Source organism: Vanacampus margaritifer, chromosome 3 (genome assembly GCF_051991255.1).
Source record: "Vanacampus margaritifer isolate UIUO_Vmar chromosome 3, RoL_Vmar_1.0, whole genome shotgun sequence".
NCBI lineage: Eukaryota > Metazoa > Chordata > Actinopteri > Syngnathiformes > Syngnathidae > Vanacampus > Vanacampus margaritifer.
The window spans coordinates 19,182,302-19,209,193 of record NC_135434.1 but is presented as its reverse complement, the minus strand read 5'-3'; the positions used below and the strand labels follow the sequence as shown (position 1 = coordinate 19,209,193).

Below are 26,892 nucleotides of genomic sequence, written 5' to 3'. Positions count from 1 at the left end.
CAGGGCAACAGCGTGCAACAAAATAAAGAACTTCCCCCTTTTTTTTTTTTAAATCGTAAACGTTTTCTACCAAACCGTCTTCAAACTTGATCAGATATATTCTGTAGGAGGAGTTTGTTAAAATATGTAGCTTCATGTAGCACTTGCAATATTTGTTTACTCCTCTAGATGGTGCTCTTGGTAAAGATAAAGGCTAGTGCAATTAGAAATTGATTATTTTCCACTGTATCTTTAAACCAAGTGTTTCATGAAACTTCATTTGTTCATCACTACAAAGTTTTCATTCTTGTTCCTCAAAAATTTGAATATTTTTACGGAAAATAACAATATAATAATAATAAAAATAATGCTTTAATATTTATATGGTGTTGGGTTAACACCCAAATAGACCTTTTAGCATATTTATTATACTGAAATGCTTTCTTTAAAATACATTTTTTTATTATAGTTTATCATTTTGTTAATGTTTTTGGTTGATAATGTGCTTAATTGCAAGAACACTGAAGGAGATAAGAGAGAGCCAACAAGCTGCTTGAACTAATTAAACGAGTGCAAAAGAGGCCGCAAAACTTACAAGTGTGTTTGTTTAAGTGCGTATACATGTGTGTGCATGCGCGCATGCATGCGTGTGTGTTTATTCCCAATTATCCTCACACTAATGCCTGCTAAAGTATCTCAGGTCTCTCGTCATCCAAATTGTATTATTGTGAGTGTTGCTGATTAACAATCTGAGCCACAACTGCGGCAACAGTTAACATAATGGGAACATTTCTCGGCTTGATGGAAAATAACACAAAGGCAGAAAAAAACAAAATAGTTGACACCACTGTGACGGTAATAACGTTGACTGAGAAAATACAATTTTTCAGACGGCTGCGTTTGTTTGGGACATTTTGAAAGATGATTATTTGTGCAGTTATGAAAAAAAAACGTGCTCGTAATTATCCCTCTTTTCCTTTCTTGTGAAAACTTGCGAGCACACGCCCAGTTTGTCCATCAGTATGCTCTCCTGGCAGCTGTGGGCAGAGGTTAACAAGACCTTAATTGGTATTTTCTTCAAAGCTCACAAAACTCAGGGGCAGCATAAGAAATGTCACATTACCATGTTGCCCAGCCATTAAAAAGCCCTTCAATGCTCTGGCTGTCCTGTGAGGACTGATTTTTAAGGACAGGGTTGCTTTAATGGCCACTGTTTTCCTTCATTGGTCAGCAATAAAGGACTAAAGCTGTTGCCGTGTGGCTAAATTGCATCACATAAAATACTCTTAACGCAAGCTTATGCGTAATTTGGTCCCCATTCTCAAGCCCTCTGCTTACAAAACAGCAACAGTTATCCAGACAAATGAGATGTTTGAAGAATAAACGCTGATACACACTCTTGACATTGTTGTGTATTCCTTAAATGTTATGAAAATACAATATACAGAGCAACGATACAATGCTTTGTAAGAGGTTGTACACTTGGCCTTGTTTGGGAGGATGAGGAACAAAATATTGTGCCTATTTCTTTCCTACATGCACACATTTCGTTTGACCTTTGATTTTGCTTAAACAGTAACAATTTTGGTAGTAGAAATTAACTCATTCACTCCCAGCCATTTTCACTGAAGCAAACCCCTTCGCTCCTGGCTGTTTTACTGGATTTTGACTGATTTTGCAAGGCCCACATAATATTTTGTTCTATTGCTATAAAAACATGGAACCTACCAAAATAAAGACTAAAGTCTCTTCTTTCACCAGGAAAAAAAAGCATATTTGTATCTGTTTCAGTTTTGCAGTAATTGCCATTAGAATATTGCCAAGTTTCATCATTAATCACAAACCTGGGAAAAATAGCTTGTTGCAACATGGCCCTGGTTGATCTCTTATACTCTGCTGCCACCTGCTGGCCGTTTTCGTAATTACTACAATTTCTTTAAGCGACCTCTTCAGGTCAGAGGCTGCATCAAAGCATTCAGTATGCTGTAGCATAAAAAACAACAACATAAAAATAGGCCTATGAATACATTTTTGTGACCATGGCAATATTTAAAATAGAACGTTTTTAAACGTTATTGGGAGCAAATGAGTTGAACCAAAATGTTACACAACGCTCCAAAACTGTTTAATGTGCATAAACATTCTGAACATCTAACGTTTCTTTTAAATTCTACATGCCATCTGAATTTCACAGCTTCATCGGCAGCAGATCATTACAGGGAAAGTTACTAATCCTGTAATCATGAAACAAAAACTAAGGAACAAAAGAAAAAAAACGCCACCAAGTCCTCATTCAATGATGTTTTTCATGTGTCACATTACATTTGTGGCAAAGTGACAAGCCTTTGGCAGGTTGGGTAAGGTTCTCTATCAAATGTCTTGAGTTCCGTTTAAATCCAAACCCACTTTCCCCTGAAAGGCAAAAGGGTGAGTTGTTATGAGTGCATCAATGTGTTATGCCACCTCTTTCGAAGCACTGTCATTTAACCTTTCCATGTAATTGCGTAACTCGTTGGAGTTTGCGAGCGCCACGTCCTGACACACCCACTTAATGTCCTGGTTGTGGCATCGGCTCAGCGTGCTAACAGTCGGGTAGCCGCTGTCCGAGGGCATGGTGGTGAACGTGGTGAACTGCACTCGCTTCCTCTTGCTCGTCGGCGATTCTCCCTTGCCTTCCTTGGCCAGGCAGCCCGAGTCGGCCGCCCGGTGCACTTGGCTCTGAACGTTCTTCTGGGCCGAGCCCCCGTTCAACAAGTGGCTGCCTTCCTCCAGCCCGCTGCTGGAGTCTATCATGGAGGTCTGCTCCTCCTGCTGGGGCGACAAGCTGATTTCGCTCTCCAGCAGCTCCACCTCGTTCCCCAGCCACACCCAGTCGTGGGCGTGGTTCATGTTCTCTTGGCCCTCGATGGACAGCTCTTTGTGGCGGTATTTCAATGTGTAGGAGATGCAGTTTATAAGAAAGACCAGGATAGCGAGGCAGAAGACCCCCAGGAGGGCGTACATGCCAATCTCCAGGTCTGTGAGACCACGAGCGGTCTGTATGAGGTCGTCTTCCATGTTGCGCCCACGGGGAAGGTCCACTTGAGCAGGGAAGTCGGCAAAGTCTATCGGCATACTCTCACTCCCATCACCAGAGAGTTTATCCCCATTGGGTCTACGCATGATTGCGCTTCCAGTCGTGGTGGCCCCAATCAAAACCCCTTGCTCCATGTCAGATATTGAGCTGCCATAGTAGTGGGTGTCGAGCCCAATCCTGTCGGGTGAGGGCGGCCTTCCTCTGCTCTCCATCTCCTCGCCATCAGTGCCGTAATCATTCCCCCCTCCCCTGGAGTTGTCGCTATAACCAAACTTCACCTTGACATTACAGTTGCCCGCCGCCAGGATACTACGCCGTTTGAATTTCTGGCAAATTTCACAAACGGTCATTTCCACCCTGACCAGCGGGCCTTGGCCCTCTGCCTCTGTCACAATGACGGGCCATTTCCACGAGGGGTTCTGCTGCACCGTCACCACGTCCTCATCCAGGGACCTGGCTGTCAGAATGAAAAAGTCGGAGTTGTACAGGTCTAAAGGAGCCACAGAGCCGTCGCTGAACTGCAACCAGGCACTGATCAAGGCCTCCTGTGAAAACACCAACACACAACAGTCAAGAGAAAGAATTTAACACTACCTTAATACAGTGTGGTACCTAAATACAATTACCAACGTAATTTCATAAACTGGCATATAGTGCTGAGCATAAATGAGTACAGCTCAACATTTGTTTTTTGTTTTTATGGGCTACTATACTACAAAATACTCCCACAAATGCGGGCCATTGATTGCAAACAAGATTTGTTAATTAGTATACACAAAAAGTCATTTTTTTAAAACAAATTTGTTAAAGACAGTTTTGCACAAATAAGTAGACACCGAGAAAAAGACTGACAACTTGTTAATTCCAGGCCTAGCAGACATGTTTCTATCCATAAAAGTAATTGAGGTCATAGAAAATACTAGATGTAGTCATTTTTCTTATGGGATGCATTCATTTTTTGCACTCGTTAATTTGATTAAAATGAAGATTTTTTAACCTATGCATTATATTATCAACCTTACTTTCATGCTGTGAGTTAACAGCATATTCTACAGAAAACATTTAGTACACAAATTTGGAAATTGTTCTTATGTTCATTGAGATATTGAACAAAATCTTTAAATTTTACTCATATATGCTGACCTCTGTATACTTGACTGACTAATATACACTTATTTTTCACTGTAAAAAAAAAAAGTAATATTACTTGAAAAAAAACAGTAACGTTTTTTTTCACTCAGAAATTTAAAGATCGGAGAGTTTTGAGTACATTTTACCAGTTTATTACAACAACAAAAAAGTTACTCAAGCATTGAGGAACAAACTCATGACCTTCAATTTGGGAGACAGCCACTCTGCCACCTGAGCCACTCTTGCTGGTGTGTCCAAAATGAAACCAAAAATTGGTTTCTTGGATGTTCAAGAATTCTTACCTGACACTATCAATATACTAGCACACAGCAGGAGAAGCATGGCTCAGGTGGTAGAGTGACTGTCTCCCAAGCTGTAAGCTTTTAATAAACTGGTAAAATGTAGTCAAAACTCTCCTTGTAAAATGTCCTTAGAATTTCTGAGTGAACAACCCCCCCCCCCCCCTCGCTAGTAGTCTTTTTACAGTGTATTAATAATGTGTTCAATATTACTTTCCCCTAATACAAGCCTGCCATATTGCCTGTGTGTTTTTGAGTCATATTACACACACCATGTTGATGTTCACCCCCAATAGACGTCATTTAGTTGCACACAACTGTATTTTTAAACACAAATACATACTGTTTTGTGGTGACCAGTAATGCCAGTAACGCGTAACGCACAAATAACGACTAATCTTTTTTTTTTTGCTTTTTCTGGAGAGCTCAGTATTGTTCATTCGATTTGACATGTCATCATTGCTCTCCTTTTTTTAATTTATATATATATATATATATATATATATATATATACAGTATATATATATATATATTTTTTTTTTGTATGTGGATGAGTATGTGTATGTGCGTGTGTGTGTGTGCGTGCGTGCGTGCGTGCGTGCGTGCGTGTATTCATTAGTTCACCTAAAACCTATTAAAAAAAAATCCCATACTAATAATATAATATAATAATAAATTGCCAAATGCAGAAACATCAATGTAAGTTATCACGATGTGGTGGCTCTCGCTAACAGGCAGAATTAAGTAACCAGAATTAGGTTAAAAAATTCTACAAATTCTTCAAATAACGACTAATCTAACGCATTACTAGTTTCAGTCAAGTAATAAGACTGCAGTTAATCTTCTAATATCAGCAAAAGTTACTTTAAATATATATTTTTTGCTTTTGGGAGTACTGTATTCAAATCGGCCGAGGGAGTGACATCATCGTTTTTAGCGCATTGACTACTCACATATCCATAAAAAGAAATGTAGGAATGAGTCAGAGATATTCGTGTTTTCATGCTGAAAGAACGGTCGCTATTAAGGCTATATAAGGTTTATTGCACAGTTTGTGTTATCTACAAATATTAGCTCTGATAACACTACGTCAAAAAAACAAAACAACAAAAGTGAGCGCAATATGTCCCCAAATTATTGTCATATTTATAAACAATGCTCATTGTAATTGTTGAGTTTTGCCATTACATTAGGACTTAAATATGTCAAGCAAAAAAAGACTGCCTTTAAAGTTTAATTTAATAATGTATTTATGTTAAGTGAAGTCAAGGAATACTGTCTTTTTATTCAGTTTTAATTAAAAACAAGTAGCCCATTGACATTAAGGGAAATCCGTAAAAGATTACTTAAAAAAAAAAAAGTTAAGCTATCGATTTTATTTTCTCATTGTTAAATCTCACTGTAAAAAATGCACTTCCAATTAAGTGGCAAAACCGGTGTATTTTTTATGTCAAGCAGAATTGTCTGTATTTGCCGAAAGTGACTATTAAAGTAACTTATACTCTAACTTAGTTACTTTCAAAATCAAGTAATCAGTAAAGTAACTAAATTGCTTTTTAAAGGAAGTAATCAGTTAAGTAACTATGTCACTTTTTTTTTTAGGGTAACTGTGGCAACACTGATGGTGACCTAACAGTAACACAGTTTTTGGCACAATACTGTTGTGTGGAATCGTAGACAAAACAATATAAATGGAAGTTACTGCTTCACATCGACTTCAAACCAGAAGACTTTGAACATGATGATAAAGAAAATACATGGTCTTTCAATATTCTCTGAAGTGGAGGAACAGAGTGGCAAGAAACGTGAAGAAGTAGTTCAGAGACGAGGTTTGATGGGGAGATCAAAGCGGCCACAATGACGCTAGCTTGGGGAAATGAGAAGTGGAAGCAAAATATGATTTGAGGGCCAAGTTGGGGATACAAGTCATATTTGGGTACAGAGACTGTGCTGTTGCAATTGCATGCACTCAGATTAAGCTGCTACTTCTATTAGCTGCCCAAGGAAACGTATTTGGTCACACTCTCACTTTCAGGTCTTGACTCAAGCGGGTGAGGGATATCTGGAGCAAAAAAATAGACAGCACATGCACATTTGCAACACCCTTTGGTTAGTTGAAAACAAACACTGAAACATCATTCTGTGGAATTATAAAGGTTCACGTATAGTTTATTTGCCTCACAACGGGTTTGCATTTTAAGACATCTGAACCATGATCTGTATCAAAAACGGTCTTTGAAAATATAATATTTCTTAGTTTTGATTGATGCTAGCAGGGAAACATTACTTTTAACTGTCAGCATTATTATTTAGTTAATTAACTCATTCACTGCCATTGACGGTTATAGACGTCAAAAATTCATTAGAACAATTTCTATTAAACATTTTTCTACTTTTGTTAACAAGAGTATGAAAACCTATATATTTTTTTATTGTATATTTAGAACAGATATACAATTTGTGATTAATTGTGAGTTAACTAGTGAAGTCATGTGATTAATTACGATTATAAATTTTAATCCCCTGATGCCCCGGTATTTTTTAATAATCTTTAAATTGCGTCAGGCGATTAACATTTTTAATTGTAATTAATCGCATGACTTCAACAGTTAACTCACAATTAATCACACATTTTATATCTGTTTAAAAATTTAAACTAATAGAAATTTAAACTAATAGAAATAGTTCAAATGAATTTTTGACGTCTATAGCCGTCAGTGGTAGTGAATAAGTTAAGCTAAAGGTCACTTTGCACACTGAAACATCCATCCATTCATCCAACCATCCATCCATCCATTTTTGCTTGTCCTGTTTATGGTGCTAAGAAAGATGGAGCATATCCGGGCTGCATTTGTTGCCAGTCAATCATACATATAGAAAGACAACCGTTCATAAAAGAAACAACAACCAAAAAAAAATCACATCTTCATATTCAATTATTTAGTGATCCCTCAAATTGGATCCTGCTTATTGTGATCTTCCAAAGACAAATCCCATCAAGGGAGACAGGTTTCCGCATTGACTTTACAGACAATCAATCCAGAAGGCCCCTTTATTCATTTTCATGCCATTCCAGAAAAAGACAGCTTGCAGCATAATGGGGAAGAATTCAGGTGCGCATAGTGTGTTCGGTGCACAATTCACATGCACTGAACAGGTCTATGATGAAGGATCACTTGTCTGTTCATATTTTTGCACACGTTTATTGCCCAGTGACTGCCTTTTTGCACTAGCGAACAGCATAATGTGCTACTTTATAATAAGAGCTTTGCGTATTGCAAGCCTAAAACAAATTTTCTCAGTGAATGTCAGCACGCTGTTCTTGCTTGCAGCCTGATGACGTCCTGCCTTGACATTCTCCTAATCATAATTATAACTTTAATTCCCCCCTAATTAAACTAAGTGCTTAAATAATTACTGCTTTCTGTTGAATTAGAAGCACGATTGTTGTCGGAGAGAGAGATTTGTTTTTAACTGCCATGGGAAAGATGAGCTTTAAAATGAGTCTTGATTTTGCACAAAAAGTCATTCACAATTGATTGTTTTAGTATGCGGCAAAGATACATTTTGGCGATAGTGGCAAAAAATCCAACATTGTTCACATGTTTTAGGAGACTGGGTGTTTTGTTTCAAAAGACTTGTACACAGTAAATTTTACTCTAGAAAGATTATATTCGGTCCCAGTCTAAACTTGAGTAAACTTTACACTTGGAAGAGAATAAAATATATATATTTTTAAAAATCACTCAAGGGTTGCGGAACGATCGCAGAACCTTCAGGTTGGGAGATGGCCAATCAACCCGCTGAGCCATGTCGGTCCGAGTGTCCATCTCCCATGCTGATGGTTGTGTGACTGTTCCTGAACCCTTGAGTGATTTATATTTTATTATTTTAATCATATAGAATATTTTACTCTCTTCCGAGTGTAAAGTTTACTCTGCTTAGACTGGGATCGAATATAGTCTTTTTCAGAGTAAAATTTACCCTACAAAATGTACTGTGGAGGCCATATATTTTGTAATAACTATTTTGATATTACTTTTTGTGAAGTTGTAGTCATTGCATTGCAGTGCTCTGACCTGTTTGGGGCTTTGCAGAACCTCTTGTGCTGTCGTGGTTGCGAGAATTGCTCTGTTGCTTCCTGGACTGAGCTCCAGGCTCATGGACAGTCCTGTGACCAACTGGACCCCCAACTCTGTGATAGTCACTTTGTCCTCCACCACCGTGATGGTCCTCTCTGCCAGGATTGAGTCTGACAGAGGAGACAGCACCTACCACAAGACAGAGACATAGTACAGCGAGTGCAAGAAAATTGTTTTCTTTGGCGTTTGCTGAATATAAATTCTCAATAAATCATAAAAGTGCCACGACTACAGCCTCTTCATGACATATTTTTAATTTCCTGTTGTAGACTTTGTGGATTTCTTTCTGTGAATAAACCATCAGAAAAAACAACTATGGCTACACAGAAAAAAAAAAACCTATAAAAACGTTGTCAAAAGAAAACCCAGACAGAAATAAGCCAGTGTTTGATTGACGTGCGATTCCTTGCAATGGAAGGCAACAGCATCACATCAATGACCACTTAGCTGTGGAAACGTCTCCGTCTTGAAAACAGCAGATTAGCGTGAGTTATAGGTGATTTAAGAAAATGTCTCTCCAAGTGTTTCATCTCACATAAAAGGCTCACAAGCCGGTGTGCAAAATCCAAAATGATACCCAAAACTACTTTTTATTCCAACCGTTTTCTCAAGCTGCGTAGCTCAGACAACAACTCTGCTTGGCTGCCGTCCAACCTCCAAACCTCCTTCAGGTAGGAATCAATTTCTTTGATTCATACTGGTAATCCAGAGAGGAGACACACTTTAACCCCAAATCAGAGGCAGGCAGTCACACTTTGTTTATGATGAATGTTGCGTGACGAAAGTGTAACCTTTATTTCCTCCATGCAGATTTACATGAAAGGATGTTCTTCTGTCAGTCTGAGGTGTGCGACAAGCAATCCCTTGCGTCAACTCTTGCGTCAACTCTTGCTCATTTGTGTTTGGTGTGTCAAAAGTGAAACAAAGAAGAATTCACCAATTAGGAAGCAGATTCCCTTCATGTAGATTTTATTTGGAAATGTGACACAGTTGCCATCGATATGCAAATGTCAAATGGGAGGCTGGTAAGTCCAAGGAAAAATACGGCTGTAATAAATTCATAATGTAATTTAGTAAAGAGCAGTATACTTAAAGGCGTGCTTTAATTTAAAAAAGTTTTTGTCAAATTTGTTAAACTTGTCACAGTTGTCAGTATGACCAGGCAGGAATACCTCTCTGGCCCCATTTTGTGCCTGACAAAAACAAGAAAATATGACTGAGGAAGTGTCACTCATTTGACCTGCACTCTTGGGTACACTCATAGGAGCCTATCCCTCATTTGCATTTGTGATTTGTGAAGTGAGAATTCATTCAAACTTGCTAGCAGTTTTAGCATTTCAAGCGCCCCCTCTAATTATGTCATTTTTCCATTTTCAATATCATTGGACTTAATTTTTAGGGATGTTCGCTACTTTTTTTGACCGAAACCGATACAAGTAATCAAATCTTCAGTACTTACCAATACCGATACCAAGTGCTGATACCATTAGTACTTATGATAGACAAAATTTCCACACAAACCCCCCCCAAAACAAAACAATAACAGATCAATTTTAAATAATGACCTATATATTCCAATTACAGGGAGTCCTGGAGCTACGTCGCACGCGACTTACGTCGTTTCGACTTTACGGCACCCGTGTCTCGTCCATAGCACTTTCTTTTTCGTTAATTTCCCACAGTAATCACGCCATTTTAAAGTTATTTAAAGTTGGGTTGTTGTTCCCTCCAGCAACGGACGTTCATCGAGCAGGTCAACTCGCCCTCAGGCGCGTCACATTTCCCAGTAGCTCCACTTTGCTGTCCGTCAACAAAGAATGTCAGAGCGGAAACAACACGAAATATTGGTTCCGGCGTCTTCCGGGTCGCGCAAATATGTTTTTTTTAAATTAAAAAGTCCTATATTAGCGTCGGAAATAATCGTATCGGCATGTTACTTGTTAATACTTGCTGATGCTGATACCACTGTTTTTATGCAGTATCAGGGCCTCTCCCGATACTGATATCGGATCAACACTAATCGATACCCATCGCGAGTACCGCTAACCTTGACATCGGCCTGAGACCGATACCTGGTATCGGTACTCGTCCATCTCTAATAGTTTCACCTTGAAGTACCAAATACAGTGATGCAATAACTAAAGGGAGGAGCTAGCTAGCTAGTAGACAGATGGATTTACTGGACCAAAGCGAGAAAAACACACTGGATTCTACCGAACGAGGGATCTTGAAAGCTGAAGTAAGCCATTTTAAACTAAAAAGAAAAACCTGTGTGCAGGTTAACGTTGCTGTGGCAACGCACCGGTGTACAGTACACTCTGGTTCAATATATATCTCATGGACATGTCTTCTAAAGAGTGAATGAGTGAGGCTTTGCAAAGCGCTTTGGACACTGTATGAGGTAGCTAATGTGCTACATAAGTGCTCCCCATTTAGCATTTTGTTCAAATTGGCTTTTTCATTTGTTAGACTATGAAGTGTTTTTTTTGTGTGTGTGTGTGGGGGGAGTATTTGTATCATACATTTGTGTTTGTATATTAAAATGTGGTGTATTTTATAATTTATTTAACGCTACTGCATGACATACCTGTATGGTGGTCATTCCCACACCGCGCCCCACAAGTATCCGTCGGTCCAGCAGCTTTGCGACCTGAGGGTTCTCCACCTTGACAAAATCCCAGACTAACTCTGTTATGTCCACCTGCCAATCCGTCCCCAACATGTAGCTGGTCTGGCTTCTGGGATCGGCAGATTCAGCAACAAACTGAGTCAGGACTCTGACCATGGCGTGCTGGTACTGCAGGGTGCAGCCTCGTCCTCGTCTGTCTTCATCATCATCATCCTCACTGTCCCGTGTGGACCTGGCAAGTACAAAACAGGACTAATGTGATTATTTTGGTAATGGTGACATTCACGAAAGTTACTGTGTTTGATACTAAGGAAGAAGCAGAATCTGCTTCATTCCATTGCTTTTTAGACACATTTTAATGACACCTGACAAACGTTCACACGCACAGCAGGCGAACATACAGCGGGATGATGAAGACCAAGAAATGTTGTTTTCAAAACTGTAGGAGGATCAATGCAGTGCATGATCATGCATAGCATTGTTCTTCCTCAGCATCTCACTGATGTTTATCCTTCGATTTTCTAGCCTTTATTTTTTCATCAATAACGGAATTATCTTGGAGGACAACAGTTGTCAGAAATCTTCAGTCTTGGTTTGTAATATTTGTGGACCTTTGTAATCATAAAACTGCTTTATCATTAATATATGAGATGAAATAGTCTCACCAATTATAGTTGTATCACTATTTCATCCTTTGTCTCAGTATTTACACACACTCAACCATATAGACATTAAAATGGCTTTTTGTGTGTTATTATCCACTCTTGAGAGATTTGGAATTCAAGACTCATTTTACATGCAGCTGAAGGACAGACAGAGATCCACATGGATAATAGGGAGTAGGAATAATTTCACATCCACTAAGGTTCAAGAGCAACAAGTAATCCAGCACAGAAGCGGGACGAGGCACAATACGAATAATTTTTGCATAGTGCAAAGATCAAGTGTGCTTTTGAATTTACCAGATGCTCAAACACGAGTCAATTTGACCTCGTGTTTGAACAGATGCTCCCAAAGCTGTCTGGAGTATAAGAGCAAAGCCCAGCACTGATTACCTTTTCAAGCAAAACAAGACAATTTTTATGCTATAAATTGTGATTCGTTCCGCAGCGTCAATGAAATTATCAATGGGACAAGAAGCGAAAGGAGAAATGCAAGGTCCTCTTGCTATGTAGTGGGGATGTGTTGGTGCAGTAAATTGGTTTGTAGAGCAGCTGTTTCCTCTTTACAAAACACTTTTGAGTTGTCTCAGGGTTGCAATTTCTAACACTGAATTAGAGATGCTTGTTGCTTTAGCTTAAAATAGCTGATCTGTTGTCTCTAAGCAGGCCTGCATGACACATTTATTGCATATTCATGAACGTTAACTCTCCTACTCATGATTTTTATGTCTTTTTCCTCACAAAAAAAGGAATGGTGTTCCTAATTCTGAGGCACGGACGTAATTTGTTTTTCTTCTCATTACATCATGTTTGTTATTTCAACTGAAAGGGGCTTTTCTTTTCTTTTGTTTAACCGATTTGCTAAAATAGCTAAATTTTACTTTGCACATTTTAAAATAGACAATGATAAACAATATTTGTGATTTTGTGATTTCCCCCCATTTATTCTACCGACATTATCATGAATCAACAAAGAGGGAAACAATTTGCCATCTGAAACTTATCAAATCAAATCAAATATAATCTATCCAGCACTTTTTATACGTAAAATGCAACTCAAAGTGCTGTGCAATTAAAACATCCAAACACAACATAAAAGTAAAACCTGCCCCATTCCTCAACATCATCAACACGCACATACACACAACCTGAAAAAATATGCAAAAATAAAACATAAAAAAAATACATGGCGTGGCACAGAGAAACCATGTGAGGAAAAACACCCTGGGGGAGCTCAGACACACTAAGAGGGATGACAGCCCAAGGGCACAGGGAGCGCCGCCATCCCAGAGAACCCCGGTCCAGATTGACTCCAGGCTCTACATATGGTGCTGTGCCACCCCCCTTAACCCCGCCCCCAGGGCTAAACTAATAAACTAAGATAAAACCGAAACTAATAGAGAAAGAATACTTAAAATGAAGACCAACCTGGTTCTTACACTATTTTTTAGTTTTGACTTAAGAGGATATATTGCATATTAACTCATTCACTCCCAGCCATTTTCATAAAAACAACCTCCTTTGCTCCCGGTTGTTTTACTGGATTTTGACTGATTTTGTAAGGCCCACAGAATATTGTGTTCTATTGCTATAAAAACATGGAAATTACCAAAAGAAAGATTAGAGAGTCCCTTCTTTCATCAGAAAAAAAGTATATTTGTATCTGCTTCAGTTTTTGCAGTAATTAGAATGACAATTTAGCTCAGTTTCATTGATATTCACATTCCTGGTGAAAAAGCTTGTTGCAACATGGCCCTGGCTGATCTCTTATACTCTGCTGCCACCAACAGGCCGTTTTTTTTAAGATCAAAAAAAATTGTTTACCTTGACTAGTTTTGGCGTCGACTGCAGATTTGCACACTTTTGTGGGCATGTTGTATTATATTTTATATGCTACATATATAAAAATATAATAGACTAATATAGAATATGAATCTAGACATTCAAAGACGCTTTACAATGGAATGGATGCATTATTCATGGGCTCACACATCCACACTGTGGTGGCGGTAAACTACTTAAGTAGCCACAGCTGCCCTGGGGCAGGCTGACGGAAGCGTGGCTACCAAAGTGCGCCTACCGCCCCTCCGACCACCACCAAACATTCGCACCTTCCATGCAATATATGCAAACATATACAGAACATATATATATATATATATATATATATATATATATATATATACACACACACACTCAAATGCATGTTATTTTGGTAATTGTTATTCAGTCGGGTCTCATTTTGTTTGAATTGAATTTGATGAGACAAGGTCTAAAATAAGAAAAACAGATTATTTTAATGGTACAACGGAAGGAAAAGAAGCTCAGTCTAACTATTTTTATGAAGTGTTATGCTTGGGTGCTACTTCTACACAAGTTTGTCGTCTGTGAGGGCTTATCTTGTCTCCATTTTGACAAGGATTAGGGAGGGAAGGGGTGAGGCATACATGTAGTGCCAGTCATAAAGTGAGAGGAAAGCTTTTGCAACAATCTGACTAACGTGCCTGATGTTTCTTATTTTCCCTCAGTGCAGCCACAGCTTTGCCAGCAAGTTCCATCGAATTAGTACCAGAGCTCCTTGGCTCACTTGCGTCTCGGCTTGTGAAAAGTGGACCATTGGCCTTTCTCTCCAAGAGACAAAGTGTTACTTTAAAAGGTCATGCCTGTTACCCTCTGATAAACAAAGACAGGCAAAGGACAAAGAAAACAAGCAGTTATGTTGGCATCAACAATTATAACACACCCCGGCTGTCCCTACTGATAAAGTCAACCAGCACACCTCTGGGAGTCCTTTATTTTCATCCCTTCATCCATTTTCTATACCGCTTGTCCTCATTACTGTCATGGGTGCAGCTGAAGTCTGTCCCAGCTGACTTTGGGCAAGTGGCAGGGAACACCCTGGACTGGTCGCCAGTCAATCGCAGGACTGTCACTTACTTCTGTCACTAGAAGGGGGGCACAAGTAATTAGCACACTGGTGCACAGGTCCAAATGTAATTAGAGCAGAGGTAGACTTATATTTTTTTCCATCAATTGATGCAATTTGTCACTGTTAGGGTAGAGGTGTTGGCAGATGCTGCTGGTGATGAGCCCCCCATATCTGACCTCGATACTGCTCTAATAATGTCTTTCCAACTGATGACTGAGAGGTGCAATGACAGGCCACCTTAAGATGGCTGTAATGACAAGCTGTATTGCACTGGTCAGCCATTTTCTGATCACCCTCGAAGTGTCAGTGGGCTTGAAGGTGGGAAGAGACAGCGCTCATCGTTCACACCTGCTATAATTCAAAATACAGTAGTTACAGTATATCACCAGTGAAAAAAGCAATTATTACTGTCTGAAATGAAACTAGTTTTTCCTCAGAGGACAATTATCCAGTGGCATGTGGTGTATTTGGGTCGCGGGCCTTCAGTTACCCAATGGTCCCGATCCACTGGCCCGTGGCCCAGTGCCATTTCGTATCGGTCTGCACAGAGAGACCTTTTTTATTATTATTTTTTTTTCAGCGCATATACGTCAGCCACGTCCCTACCTTCATCGCTCCGAAGAGGAATGTGCGTCACCCGCCTCAGCCACCGCCTCAGCAAAAAGTCCCCAATGGGCAACAATGTGGAATATAGGTCAGCAAACCTCTACATCTGACCTCCATCCCTGTTTGGCGATTACCTTCTGATCAGGTTTTTAAAAACCTCAATAAGACCGCTTTCATAAGCACACTCGGAATACATTGGACATTGGTTTGTGTTTTGTGCATGCTCTATTTGTAAGGACTCTGGGCCAAATCCACTAAGAATGTACTGCATCCTCTAACAGCGGCAAAAATAGCTTCACATCTGCACCTATTAATTAACGTCCTATTCACTAAGGATATTGCTCTAATGATAAATCATCGCAAACACGGCCAGAAAGTTTGACAGTTGGGAGCAAATTTGCGCCTGATTTACCACACATGGCAATGGATTTGCGCCAAGAACACGGCAGTTTAGTAACAGTTGCGAGAAAAGTGAAATTAACACAAAGCGGGCTTGAAGGTGCAAAAGCGTTTTCCTCATTTAGCGCCATTAAGCTGTGGACAGGATGACATCATTCATTCATTTGATGTTCTCAAAGTACAAATTATTGGCGCGATCATGTTTTAAAAAATATATTTTCAGAGGTTGACGTGGGCATATAGTATGCATCTGTCACGTGCAAATGATCAGATGTAAAACAACAAAGCAAATGACCTCATTCACGTACACGCAATAACCACTGGCGCACCGGGGGTTTGTGCGCCTGGCACACAAACCCACCGGAAATACACAATCAGAAGTAAACATAAAAGGCAGCCAAGTCTTTTATTGATTGTAGAAAGTTAAAAGCGGAAATGACATCTATTTGCGGAATGACGTCCGTGAAGAGTGGTTTAGATTGGAATATATATATATATATATATATATATACATGCTCATGCAACTTATTCTGAATGTTTGAGAAACTTGAATTCTGACTTTAACGCAAATATTGACTGCACGCAAACGTATTCAGTAGGTAAAATGCGGAGATTGTGTTAAAAGTGAAAATCCATTTAAGAGTTAGCATTTGAAGCCCCTGACTGCACAACACTGCAATTATCATGTAGGGCTTACTGTATATTACTGTGAGCTAAGAATTGAAGATAGTTAATTTGATCATTTCAGGAATTAGCCACATAGAAAAATTCTACATAGAAAGAAGTGGGTAAAATAGATTAGAATTGGTAAGGCACAGAAAAAAAAAGAAAAAGAAAAGATTTGAGTTTGGCTAATTTACCCTCTTTTGCTCTTGTTTTGGAAATAATTCTAACTTTAAAGGTAGTGATGCTAGATTCCAAATTGCTAAATGAGCAATGTCTGATTTGAAAATTGCGAGGTCCTACCTAAAAAAAAGTGTGGAAGAATGGATAAAGCTGGTGTCACCTGCTGTTGGTGCAGTGCCTAAAAGTGGCTGAAAAAGCCTACCACATGCATGCAAAATGTGATAAATCATAAATACTAAAATCACAATGAGTTTGAGTCAAAAGATTTGATATAATCTGTAAGTTTTATTTATAGGCCAAATACAACTGTTTGTATTTTCTCAATCAGGCTACATTGACATTCTCCAGTGGAATTGAGTTGGACTGACATTCTATTGTACTTTTCTTCTGAGAGTTCAGGTATCTACAACTTCACAGCCCTCTGGAGCGCAGCATTAGTTTCCGGGTTTAGCTAAGTCCGCACTGGTCCATGTTGCTAGCCACTTGTATTTTGCCTTTTGAATTCAAGTGAATCCAGGCTCATGCATAAAGTTTTTTCTTTTTTTTTGCCTGCCTTTGCTATTCTCACATCCCTGTAAAACCAGATAACATTTGATCATAGGAAACATTTGACATTTACCATCTGATATCCTTTTACATTCATGTAATTTCTTTGAGTGATTGGAAAAAAAAAAGGTCTGTTGAAATTATAACTGGGAACTCATCATTGATTTTTTTTTTTACCACAGCTATTACTGTCATTTTGTACCGCATGTCTATCAAAACTGGTTTTGACTACTAAAAAGAAGTGATGTACACGGAATCAAATCCGCACACACACCACATCAATTTTGTTCAAGTCGGAGGTCACCCAAGTGTCAGTTAATAAGAACATCTTGCAGCACTTTACCTGGGATTGCTGGCCGTGATGGGCACCCGCCACCCTTTGATCTGGCTCAGTTCTGTGTCAGACACTTCGATTTGGAGGGGAAGCCGAGGGATCCACACGTTGAGCTCCAGCTGAGCACTCAGGTAGGCGTAGGTAAAGTTCACCGCCATCTTCACTTTGCCCTTCATCTCTTTGCCATTCACAAAAACATAGTCGCACCTCTCTGACACCTGCAAAGGAAGAGGAGTAGGGTCGAAGAGTGACGTTATTTAAAGTTCATCTTTTGCACTAGAGCGGGGGATGGTCTGAAAAGTGTGGCTAGTCCACCCTCCAAGTTAATCGTAAGACTTTACACTCCTGAGCGCTCCCGAGCGTGGCTACTTTGAACAAGATGAAAGGTCCTCTATCTGCTCCACTCTTAGTAAAAAATGAAGAGAAAAAAGAAGGAGGGCAGAAAGGACATCTTTGAACCTCAAGGAAAAAACAGACTCTTCTTTTAAAGTTGTGCTTAAAGCTAAAACAGCTAAAACAGGTACCAACAGATGGGAACTGGTAAAAAGAGAGCCGTTGTCTCTTGATAAAATGACCAAACTCAAAGCCATCTGTTTCATAAATTGCTTTACAGAAAGAATGGCCAGTCCAATTTCGTGCTACAGAAAGATGCAACTCTTTCTCGCTTTGGCATATTGTCTTTGAACTCTCTCTTGGCTTCGTTCCCACTTATCCGGAATCCTATATTAAAAACTTTGATAAAGCCTTGCAAGCACTACAAACAAATGACACCTCATGGGGTATTTAAAAAAAAAAGCATGCACTCTTCCAGAGGTAATTAATCAACGAGGCAAAACCAGATATTGCTTGTTTTCTGGCACTCCGTCAACCTCATTGATCCTATTAAATGGCAACCTTCTATGACTTGAATTAGACGACCGTTCCTCCACTGTGCGAGACTTTGTACAAACAGCTATTCATCAACACACTTTGGCACGACATCTGTCTATCTCTCTGTGACCGGGATGCAAACTTTGTGGTTGTTGCCTTGCTGCTTCCCACACCTCCACAACACTTCTACAGTGTGGGGAAATACGGTGTGTCATTAGCAAGGCTGCGCCTTATGTTCAAACGCATCTTATGTTATATACGAAGTTATGAATTCAAACTTGCTGTAGTGAAGAGAGAAATAAACCATACATTAGTATAATATTACTAATAATAGTATTAGTAAGTTATAATATCATGACAGGTAGCACCCAAGTGAATGGCTACACCAACTGATAGCATACTTATTGATATAACAAAATCAATCTTCATATAGCTGGTGTTCGGCCGAAACCTTGTACCTCTAAAATAGTCAAATTTCAGGAGATCCCAAAAACGACGTTTGTTCAACCATTAACATTGCATCATTAAAGAGAGGAAGCCATTTTCAACACTAAAGATTGGTCAATAATTTGTAAAAAAATAAAATAAAAATGACATCAACACGTGGGAACTGACCAAAAGTACAGAAAACAATAAAAGAAAAAAGAAAGAAAAAAGAAAGCGATATGCAGAGTACAATATTATTATTCCGAATAAGATGTTAATATAGGCATATCGTTACCATATAACACATTTTTGTATTACTTACTGACAATCACCCAGTTATAAGCAGACAAATCCACCCATTTTTATCCATCTCAGGCAGCCATTTTGACACTTTCTGTGAATGGAAAATATCATGGAACTGTCACGGCTCACCTGTTTTCCATGTTTGGTCATGTGACGTTCACAAGTTGAACCCTTTGGCATTGTGATGTAATTTTCAATCCAAAATGGCCGCCCCCGAGATGGATTAAAACGGGTAGATTTTGCTGCTTAATTCATATTCTAATGTTCTAATATTCCACTAATGCGATAATAATAATCAGAATACCGTGTTTAGATTAGCCGGGTCACATGGAACACAATGTTGCGAAAAACATTTTCTACTTGACTCCCCCTTTGATGTGAACATTTCATTCCCAAGATGAATGATCTTTCTTTCTTTTTTTCCATCCAGCCATTTTTAGGAGACTTTGCTTTAGGTCCTAGGTACTCAAACCTATTCCAGCTTTCTTGAGGCGGGCACACCCTGGACTGGCTAACTAATGTATGCCACCCAGCACTGCAATCAAATATGGCCAAAGAGAGTTATTCAATGAAGCTTTTGAACATTTCTACAAGGGAGGTATCTCTCCCTTGGCTACAGCCAGTCATGGAGAAGATTGGACGCTCGCAGCGTGAGAGACTGTTTGAAATGATAAAGATGTCAAAGGGGCCCCTGCGTCTTATCACAACTCATTGTTCCGCTCACTGTACTCAGTCTGCTGAGAGTTAGTGTACCTTACACTTAATAATGTCCTTTCTGTGACTCTCCTGGCGGACTGAGTCACAAAATTCTTGAATAACATCTGGCCAAGGGCATATTGTGGTATGAATGACCACTTGAATGAATCAGTTGTCTTGATTGACTGCCACTTGCTTTGATAGCTGCAAGTTGTTCACTTAGAAATAAAGCCCTCTCTCCCAAATCGAGAACACAAACTAATATTTTAAAGTTTAACTGCTAGCCCAGCAGAACTTGGTTGCTAACCAATATTAAATAATTCATGTTTGGAGTCTTACAAGCCATTTAAACATTTTCTTCTTCCCCACACAGTAAAAAAGATCATATAGAGAATACAATTTTCTGGTGATTAGCATTCATTTCTCACTCATCATTTCACAACTGCTTTCACTAAAACTCAATTAAAAAAAGAAATCAAGGAAAGTAAAAATAAACAACCCGGATAATGTGGTAATTCGCACACACACTCTTATGAGCTAACTGGTGATGTGGCCATATTCAAAATCAACCAATTGCATTTAGGTACATGTTGATTTTTTAATAGGTGTGAGCACACACCTCCCACAATTTAATGTGCCTCCAATTAACCCCATATACAGTTTGTCTGTTCTAGTAGGCTTTTCCTGATGTCTGTGTAGGCACATGTTATAGCACAAAAGACATCAGAAGAAGGGTACAAAATAATTTCTAAGACCTTAAATACAAGAACAGTGAAGACAGTCATCAGCAAGTGGAGAAAATATGTCACCAAAGTGAGACTACTAACAACTGGACATCCCTCCAAAGCTGCAGAAAAGTTGTGAAGAAAAGTGGTTGGTGAGGCAGATAGGAGGCCAACAGCAATATTGAAGGATGAACAATTTGGCATTGTCTTCATATTTCTGGACTATGGTGAAAAGGTGGAAGCCTTATCTGACAGAGAAAAAAGCCTCCGGGCCCAGCTACATTTGTAAAAACAGTTTAAATCATGTGGGGAAATGTTGTACAGTAGGAGAGACCGGGGATAGTTGTATCACTTTTTATACTTTTAGATCGTTCTTGGAATCAATGCATCATATATAAACAAAAGTAAGTATATTTTTTGTATTCATGTCATTTTCATAACTTGTGTCAGTCCAGTTATAAGCATCAAATAGAGATAGTGAATATGTGACATGCTTCCCCCACTGATGGGTGAGTTGTCACAGTATATGGGGTAAGATGTCACACGAGATTTTGCAACTCATAAAACCAGAACAAAATTATCATCATTCTCCTCTTTTTGTTTGTTTGTTTCTTTTGTTTTTACAGCCAGAGAAATTGTTTATCATTGACCTTGAAAATTTACCATAGTCATTGAGCAAACCTTAACATAAAATATTCTGAAATAGATTAGCGTGCTTAGGAACTGCTGGCATGTAGGTCATAGCTCTCAGCCTCAAATGCCTGTTTTGCTTCTCTTTTAAACTGGAAATGTGAGATTTAAAAAATAAATGAATAAAACATTTTGGTTGTTGGATGGTTCATCATGAAACTTAAACCATTTCTGACGCGTGGGCATACTGTAGGTCCAACAACTTGAAAATCTATTTTTAAATAATGAAACAAAACCTGGCAAACTAATTTCTTCACTCTTCAGACTCAGAATTTGAAGAACAATTCTGGCATACGTAAACCGAGTTGCCAGAGGTGCATTTTTCATTGGCCTATTCTTTGCATATGTGACAACAAACCCCAAAATGACTGAGACAAGTTGCCCCAAACTACCATGTTGGCTAATACTTGCTCAAGTTTAAATTTAGCTTAAAACAGAGCAGTGACTGAGGCATGACAAGATGCCTTAATCTCTCCTCTAACGAGTGCACATGATTTGCTGCTAGAATTGATCAATGAACGACATCTGTTTCAAAATATATGAAGTTGAACATTTTTACTTTTGGTAAAACAGATAACTGGCAATCATGCCAGCTCACAATGTGCCTAACCATTTATACGAAGACAACTAGTATTTTACTTTTTCGTTGTGCCCTCTGGAGGAGTGGAAAATTGCAATGTGACAACTTACCCGTGATACAATTAGCCCCAGTCTCCCCTACAGTGAAACAAAGGTTGAACATTTTGGCTATAATTCCAAAAGGTATATTTGACACAAACACAAGACAGCGTATCACCAAAAGAATTCCATACCAACAGGGAAGCATGTTAGTGACATCATTATTATTTTTTATTCAAGCTCACTATGTGAGGACGCACTGAACAAAATGTGTTTGTTTTTGCAAATGAGAAAAGCCATTTGCCCCTTGGGCTAACTTTACAGTTATTAAATCAAAGAGTGCAATATGTAGATCAGAGAAAATGAGATCAACCACAGTAAATCAAAAAACACGGTGGTTCCCCTCCCTTCGATCTATTTCTGCATTAATAATATAAGCGAAAACAATTGTGAAAAATATGTCAGCTGATACGCAGTACATACCACTTCATGTGTCCTGCTTACATACCTCCAAATCAGACTATTAACATACAAATATGTGCCGCCTCTTTAATCCTTAACTCAACCGCCAAGCACAATGTGAAGTAGACAGTCTCGGTCATTCCATTTCACAAAGAATCGTAAATGTCCGGGAGGATCCACTGGCACATTAATCAGACACATTAGTCAGCTAACGGGAGAATACTTACAACGCACATTAGGGCTGTCTCTGGATCCAGCCCAGGAAATTAACAACGCACCAGACAGAGACAATCCATGGCAGATATGAAACAACGGGACCAGACAGCATGAAGGTGGGCTAAGGCTGTCTTTGCCTTGACAGAAGCAATTAACCACTCAGACTCATCTACACTGGCAACACTGCTCACTTCAATGCATTAGGTGCATGTTTAGTCCATGGAAATGGTGGTTGGAAGAGCCTCTTCATACAGTATAATGGCAAATGGCCAAATCCTTACACAGATAATAACACACACAGTAAGAGTGCGACATTGTACTGTGAACAGCATGACTAAAAATTAAAAGAGGCAGAGTTAATGAACAGGATTAATCAAACAAGGGCCTCTTGGGATTTTAATGTCTGTTGATGAAACCCACCAACCCTTTTAAATGGCAGTGGAAGGATGCGCAAACCTGCTTTCAAACAATGTATAAATTGTGGAAATAAGCTAATATTTGATATGTGCCAATTCAAAGATAAATAATTAGGTAATTGGAAAATTTACTATCAAATATGGTGTAATGTAGCCTACTCCTTACCAGAGACTGATTCAATTAAAACTATTTATTTCCCTCAGTATGACCTTTGTAATGCCAAAAATCACAATTTTCTATACAGATATTCCAAGTATTGCATGGCTATCAAAACGGGGCATACATGAAATTATTCTGACCAATCAGAATCATCCTTTCAGTATTAGCCTAGCAAAAAGAATGTTTTGTTTACACCACAAATGATTATATTACAGCCTCTTACATATGTGCAATGATGTAGCTGTTAATTAAATCTGCAGCTACAGACAACCCCAAGATTTCTGTTGTCATGATGTGTTTTCCTTGTTCTGCTACATCTGATTCCTTTCATTCATTTTTTTTTTTTACTTCTGTCATAGAGCCGTCACCACCCCCTCTCAAGAAAAGCATAAAAAAAAAAAAAAATCATATTAATTCTAACAGGGAAGCAGTGTTATTTTTGACAGTAAATTTTTGTTTAGTTTTAGATTTAATCTTTTGACTAAAATTTAATTAAAGATTCAGTCATAATTTAGTCACGCGGTTGTTTTAACCCAATTTTAATCGACAAAATAAAAGAGCAATTTTAGTTGACGAAAGAAAGAGCAATTTTAAATTTCAAATTTTGTTGATGTTTTCCTTCAGCATACATTTAAAAAAAAATTACAGAACATTTTAACATATATTTGTAACTGTAGTTTAAAGGATCTTTGTGCAGTTTGTCACTTTTTTTTACTCGTGACCGCCACCTCTGGCCTAAAGCACAACTGCAGCATCTGCTTAAATAAAAGTGAGTGTGCTCAAACAAGTAACAAATGGAGTCGTCAACATTAAAGAAATGAACTGAAGATTGAGATCACCGAGGTGAAAAGTTCCTCCTTTGTGCTGTGGGGATCTGTTCATTGTTAGAAGATGTACGTTAAAAGCTAAACACCTACATTATATCAAAAACTGTCAATGTATGCAGTTATGACCTGTGCAGCTTTGTCCACAGATTACTAAACTTTTGCTTGCCCCGCATGAAATACTAATGAAAACAAACAGTGTAAAGATATGATGTAAAATACGAGACTTTTGGGGCACTCAGCAGAAGCGCCACACTTGTCTTTTCGATGTAAGGCTGTTTATGCGAGGGGGCAGGCTGGATGCAGTAGTTTATACGCTCGGTCCTTGAGCTGCCAAAACTATAAATTTGGAAAGAGGACTGTTCGTGCAAAATAATGAGGCCAGGGCATTATTATTATCTTCACGTCAGACAAGATTTGTGGAAGCAAGACGAAACTCTACAGAGGTTAAAATGAACGAAAATGTGACCTTGGGTGACCTTTCCTTTTGCAAATTCACTACGATCACAAGGCCACAAGTGAGTGCGTCATTTTATGTGCACAGTGATTCATTATTCAGGTTTAATGTCACTATGTGTTTCCATTCACGGAGAGCAATGAGCATGCAGGATGAATGCTCTGACCCAAGATCCCACAGGCGGAGCTGCGACTTTTTCCTTTGCAACATCTTTGCCGACAGTTTAATTTCCCTGCGGAACTCTCCTTAACAATCCAAATTCCCATATTGGGCATGATGAAGTGGATCCGAGTGACAAAATATCCTCTTTTTTGACTTTGTGCTGTTATAGCTTTTTAAAGGGCATTACTTGAACTTGATCTGCCTCATCATGCTGTCCATTTGGAGACTGACAGTTTAAAAAAAAGCCAAACTAAAGTGGAAGGAGCTCTCTGCGCAGCAGGGTGGCACATCAAGATGCCGCTGTGCAACTTCTTAACCACTTCTCTCACCAGAAACACAGCCCCGGCACTGTTTCGCATAGATTATTCAGGAGTTTGTGGGAATCTACAGAAACAAAGTTGCTGATTCGAGGCTCAACTTTCCTCCGTTGTCAGGGATGGGTTGTGTTGTTGAGTCTTGTGACCCAGGTTTGAGAGGCCCTCTAAAAATACGAGACGACTGGAATAAGCTGTCAGCCGTGAATGAATATCAAACACTCTTTCATGTGCTTTCCTGGTGTTTGTTTTATACTTTCAGAAGAATTTAGACAGAATTGCTAAACATAGAAATCATTGCATCTGCAACATATTGATATCAAATGTTTATCATTGGTATTTGTCAGACAATGAATACATTTGTTTTTGACACTTACTGAGCTGGGTTTGATAGTGACAAATTACTGAATGTAAGATGTGTTAGTATCCGGTATGCTTATGTTATACGGTATATTTATCGCTGGGGTCGCGCCTATGCCACAATTTTGGTAAATGTCATACATACATACACACAAATCTACACTACTGACCCTTCTGTTATGTTAATTGTATTTGATTAGAGGAAAGTCTTTTTTTACTAGGGGTGTCAAAACTAGTGCATTCATTTTGAATTAATTAATTAATAAAAAAATGTAACACGTGATTATTGACTGCCCCTTACTTGAAAAGCCTGTATTTGCGGAAATTCCAGTCGTAACGCGGCAGACACGTCCGCATCAAAATTTATCAGTAATAAATTTAAAACGAATGCATATATTTGTGGAGACTGGGGTCAAATTGTATTTTACAATTTAAAAAATGTGTATAATTTCACAATTTACTTAATGTTAAAGAAAAGATAGTTCTTAATATGAAAAGAAAAATACACTTTGCTGTCACCAACATCCTACAAATGCAATTATGCCATCTAGTGGCAGAAAATGACCTCAACACAAATCAATATCACACTAATTACATCAATCTTATTAATTTTAACTCAATCATATGAATTATTAACAAATTACTCTCAATGACTAAAAGATGCAGCCATATTTCTATTAGTTTAATTTTTTCCCACCTTTATATTAACAAGAGTATGAAAAAATATTTTATTTTACATTTTATTGTAAATTTAGAACAGATAATAAATTTGTGATTAATAGTAAGTTAACTATTGAAGTCATGCGATTATTTACGATTACAAATTTTTATCGCGATGACACCCTACTTTTTATACAACTGGCATTTGATGAAAACAAACTGTATCAAACATATAGGACAGAACATGTAGAAACTCAAATGACAAAATAACTAGAGTTAAGGAGGATCACTATTGTGCCCCGTAAATCTGACACAACAATCTTCTAAACTAAATATATACTTGTATATCATGTTTGCGGCACTAAGGTGGTGTAAAAATCACATAAATCTTTTTTTATAGCAGAAAAATAAAACTTATATTTCATTATGGAATTGATGAGTATCATGTCACTAACCTTGACCACATCTTCATCTGTGGTGCGACACTGCACTTCTTCAGAGACATCAATAACGGAAGCGTCTATTCCGACGGTTACCACCTTCACAGGGACAGCAACAGTCTTCCCAGTCAGGACTGCTGTGTTTAAAATTTCAGTATCCTATGGAGGCAAAACAGAAAACATAATTAATGCAGTAATAGGAACACATTTGCCAGGTCTGGAATCAAACAGTATCAAGAATTTAGAGCTGGCAAGATCAGGCTCTAATTAATCTTCTATTGATATTTTACATTTTATTTTAACCTGCATTGCTCAGATTTGTGGGGTTCAGCGAGGAATATGAACAGTTATGCATACATCGTTAATATTTAAGACAATAATTATGAATACTTGTTTTCCACCTGCTACGATAACCTCAGCCAGTAAATTCACAGACATTGTTAGTGTGGCAATTTGAATGCTAAGTAAATATAATTATAGATTGGATGATAACGTTTAATTTAGATTTGACTCAA

General features: G+C 38.5%; 1 protein-coding gene across 1 annotated transcript in view; it reads right to left on the bottom strand.

Moving 5' to 3' along the window:
* Positions 1-2,082: 2,082 nt before the first annotated feature.
* Positions 2,083-26,892, bottom strand: part of LOC144049361 (transmembrane protein 132C) — a 134,413-nt gene continuing 109,603 nt past the window's right edge. Inside the window, exons 5-9 of the mRNA XM_077562228.1 lie at positions 26,393-26,536; positions 17,588-17,796; positions 11,215-11,488; positions 8,565-8,756; positions 2,083-3,600 (exon numbers count right to left, since the gene is read on the bottom strand). Coding sequence (XP_077418354.1) covers positions 2,434-3,600; positions 8,565-8,756; positions 11,215-11,488; positions 17,588-17,796; positions 26,393-26,536 — 1,986 coding nt within the window. The 3' untranslated portion in view covers positions 2,083-2,433. The remainder of the gene's footprint in view (positions 3,601-8,564; positions 8,757-11,214; positions 11,489-17,587; positions 17,797-26,392; positions 26,537-26,892) is intronic.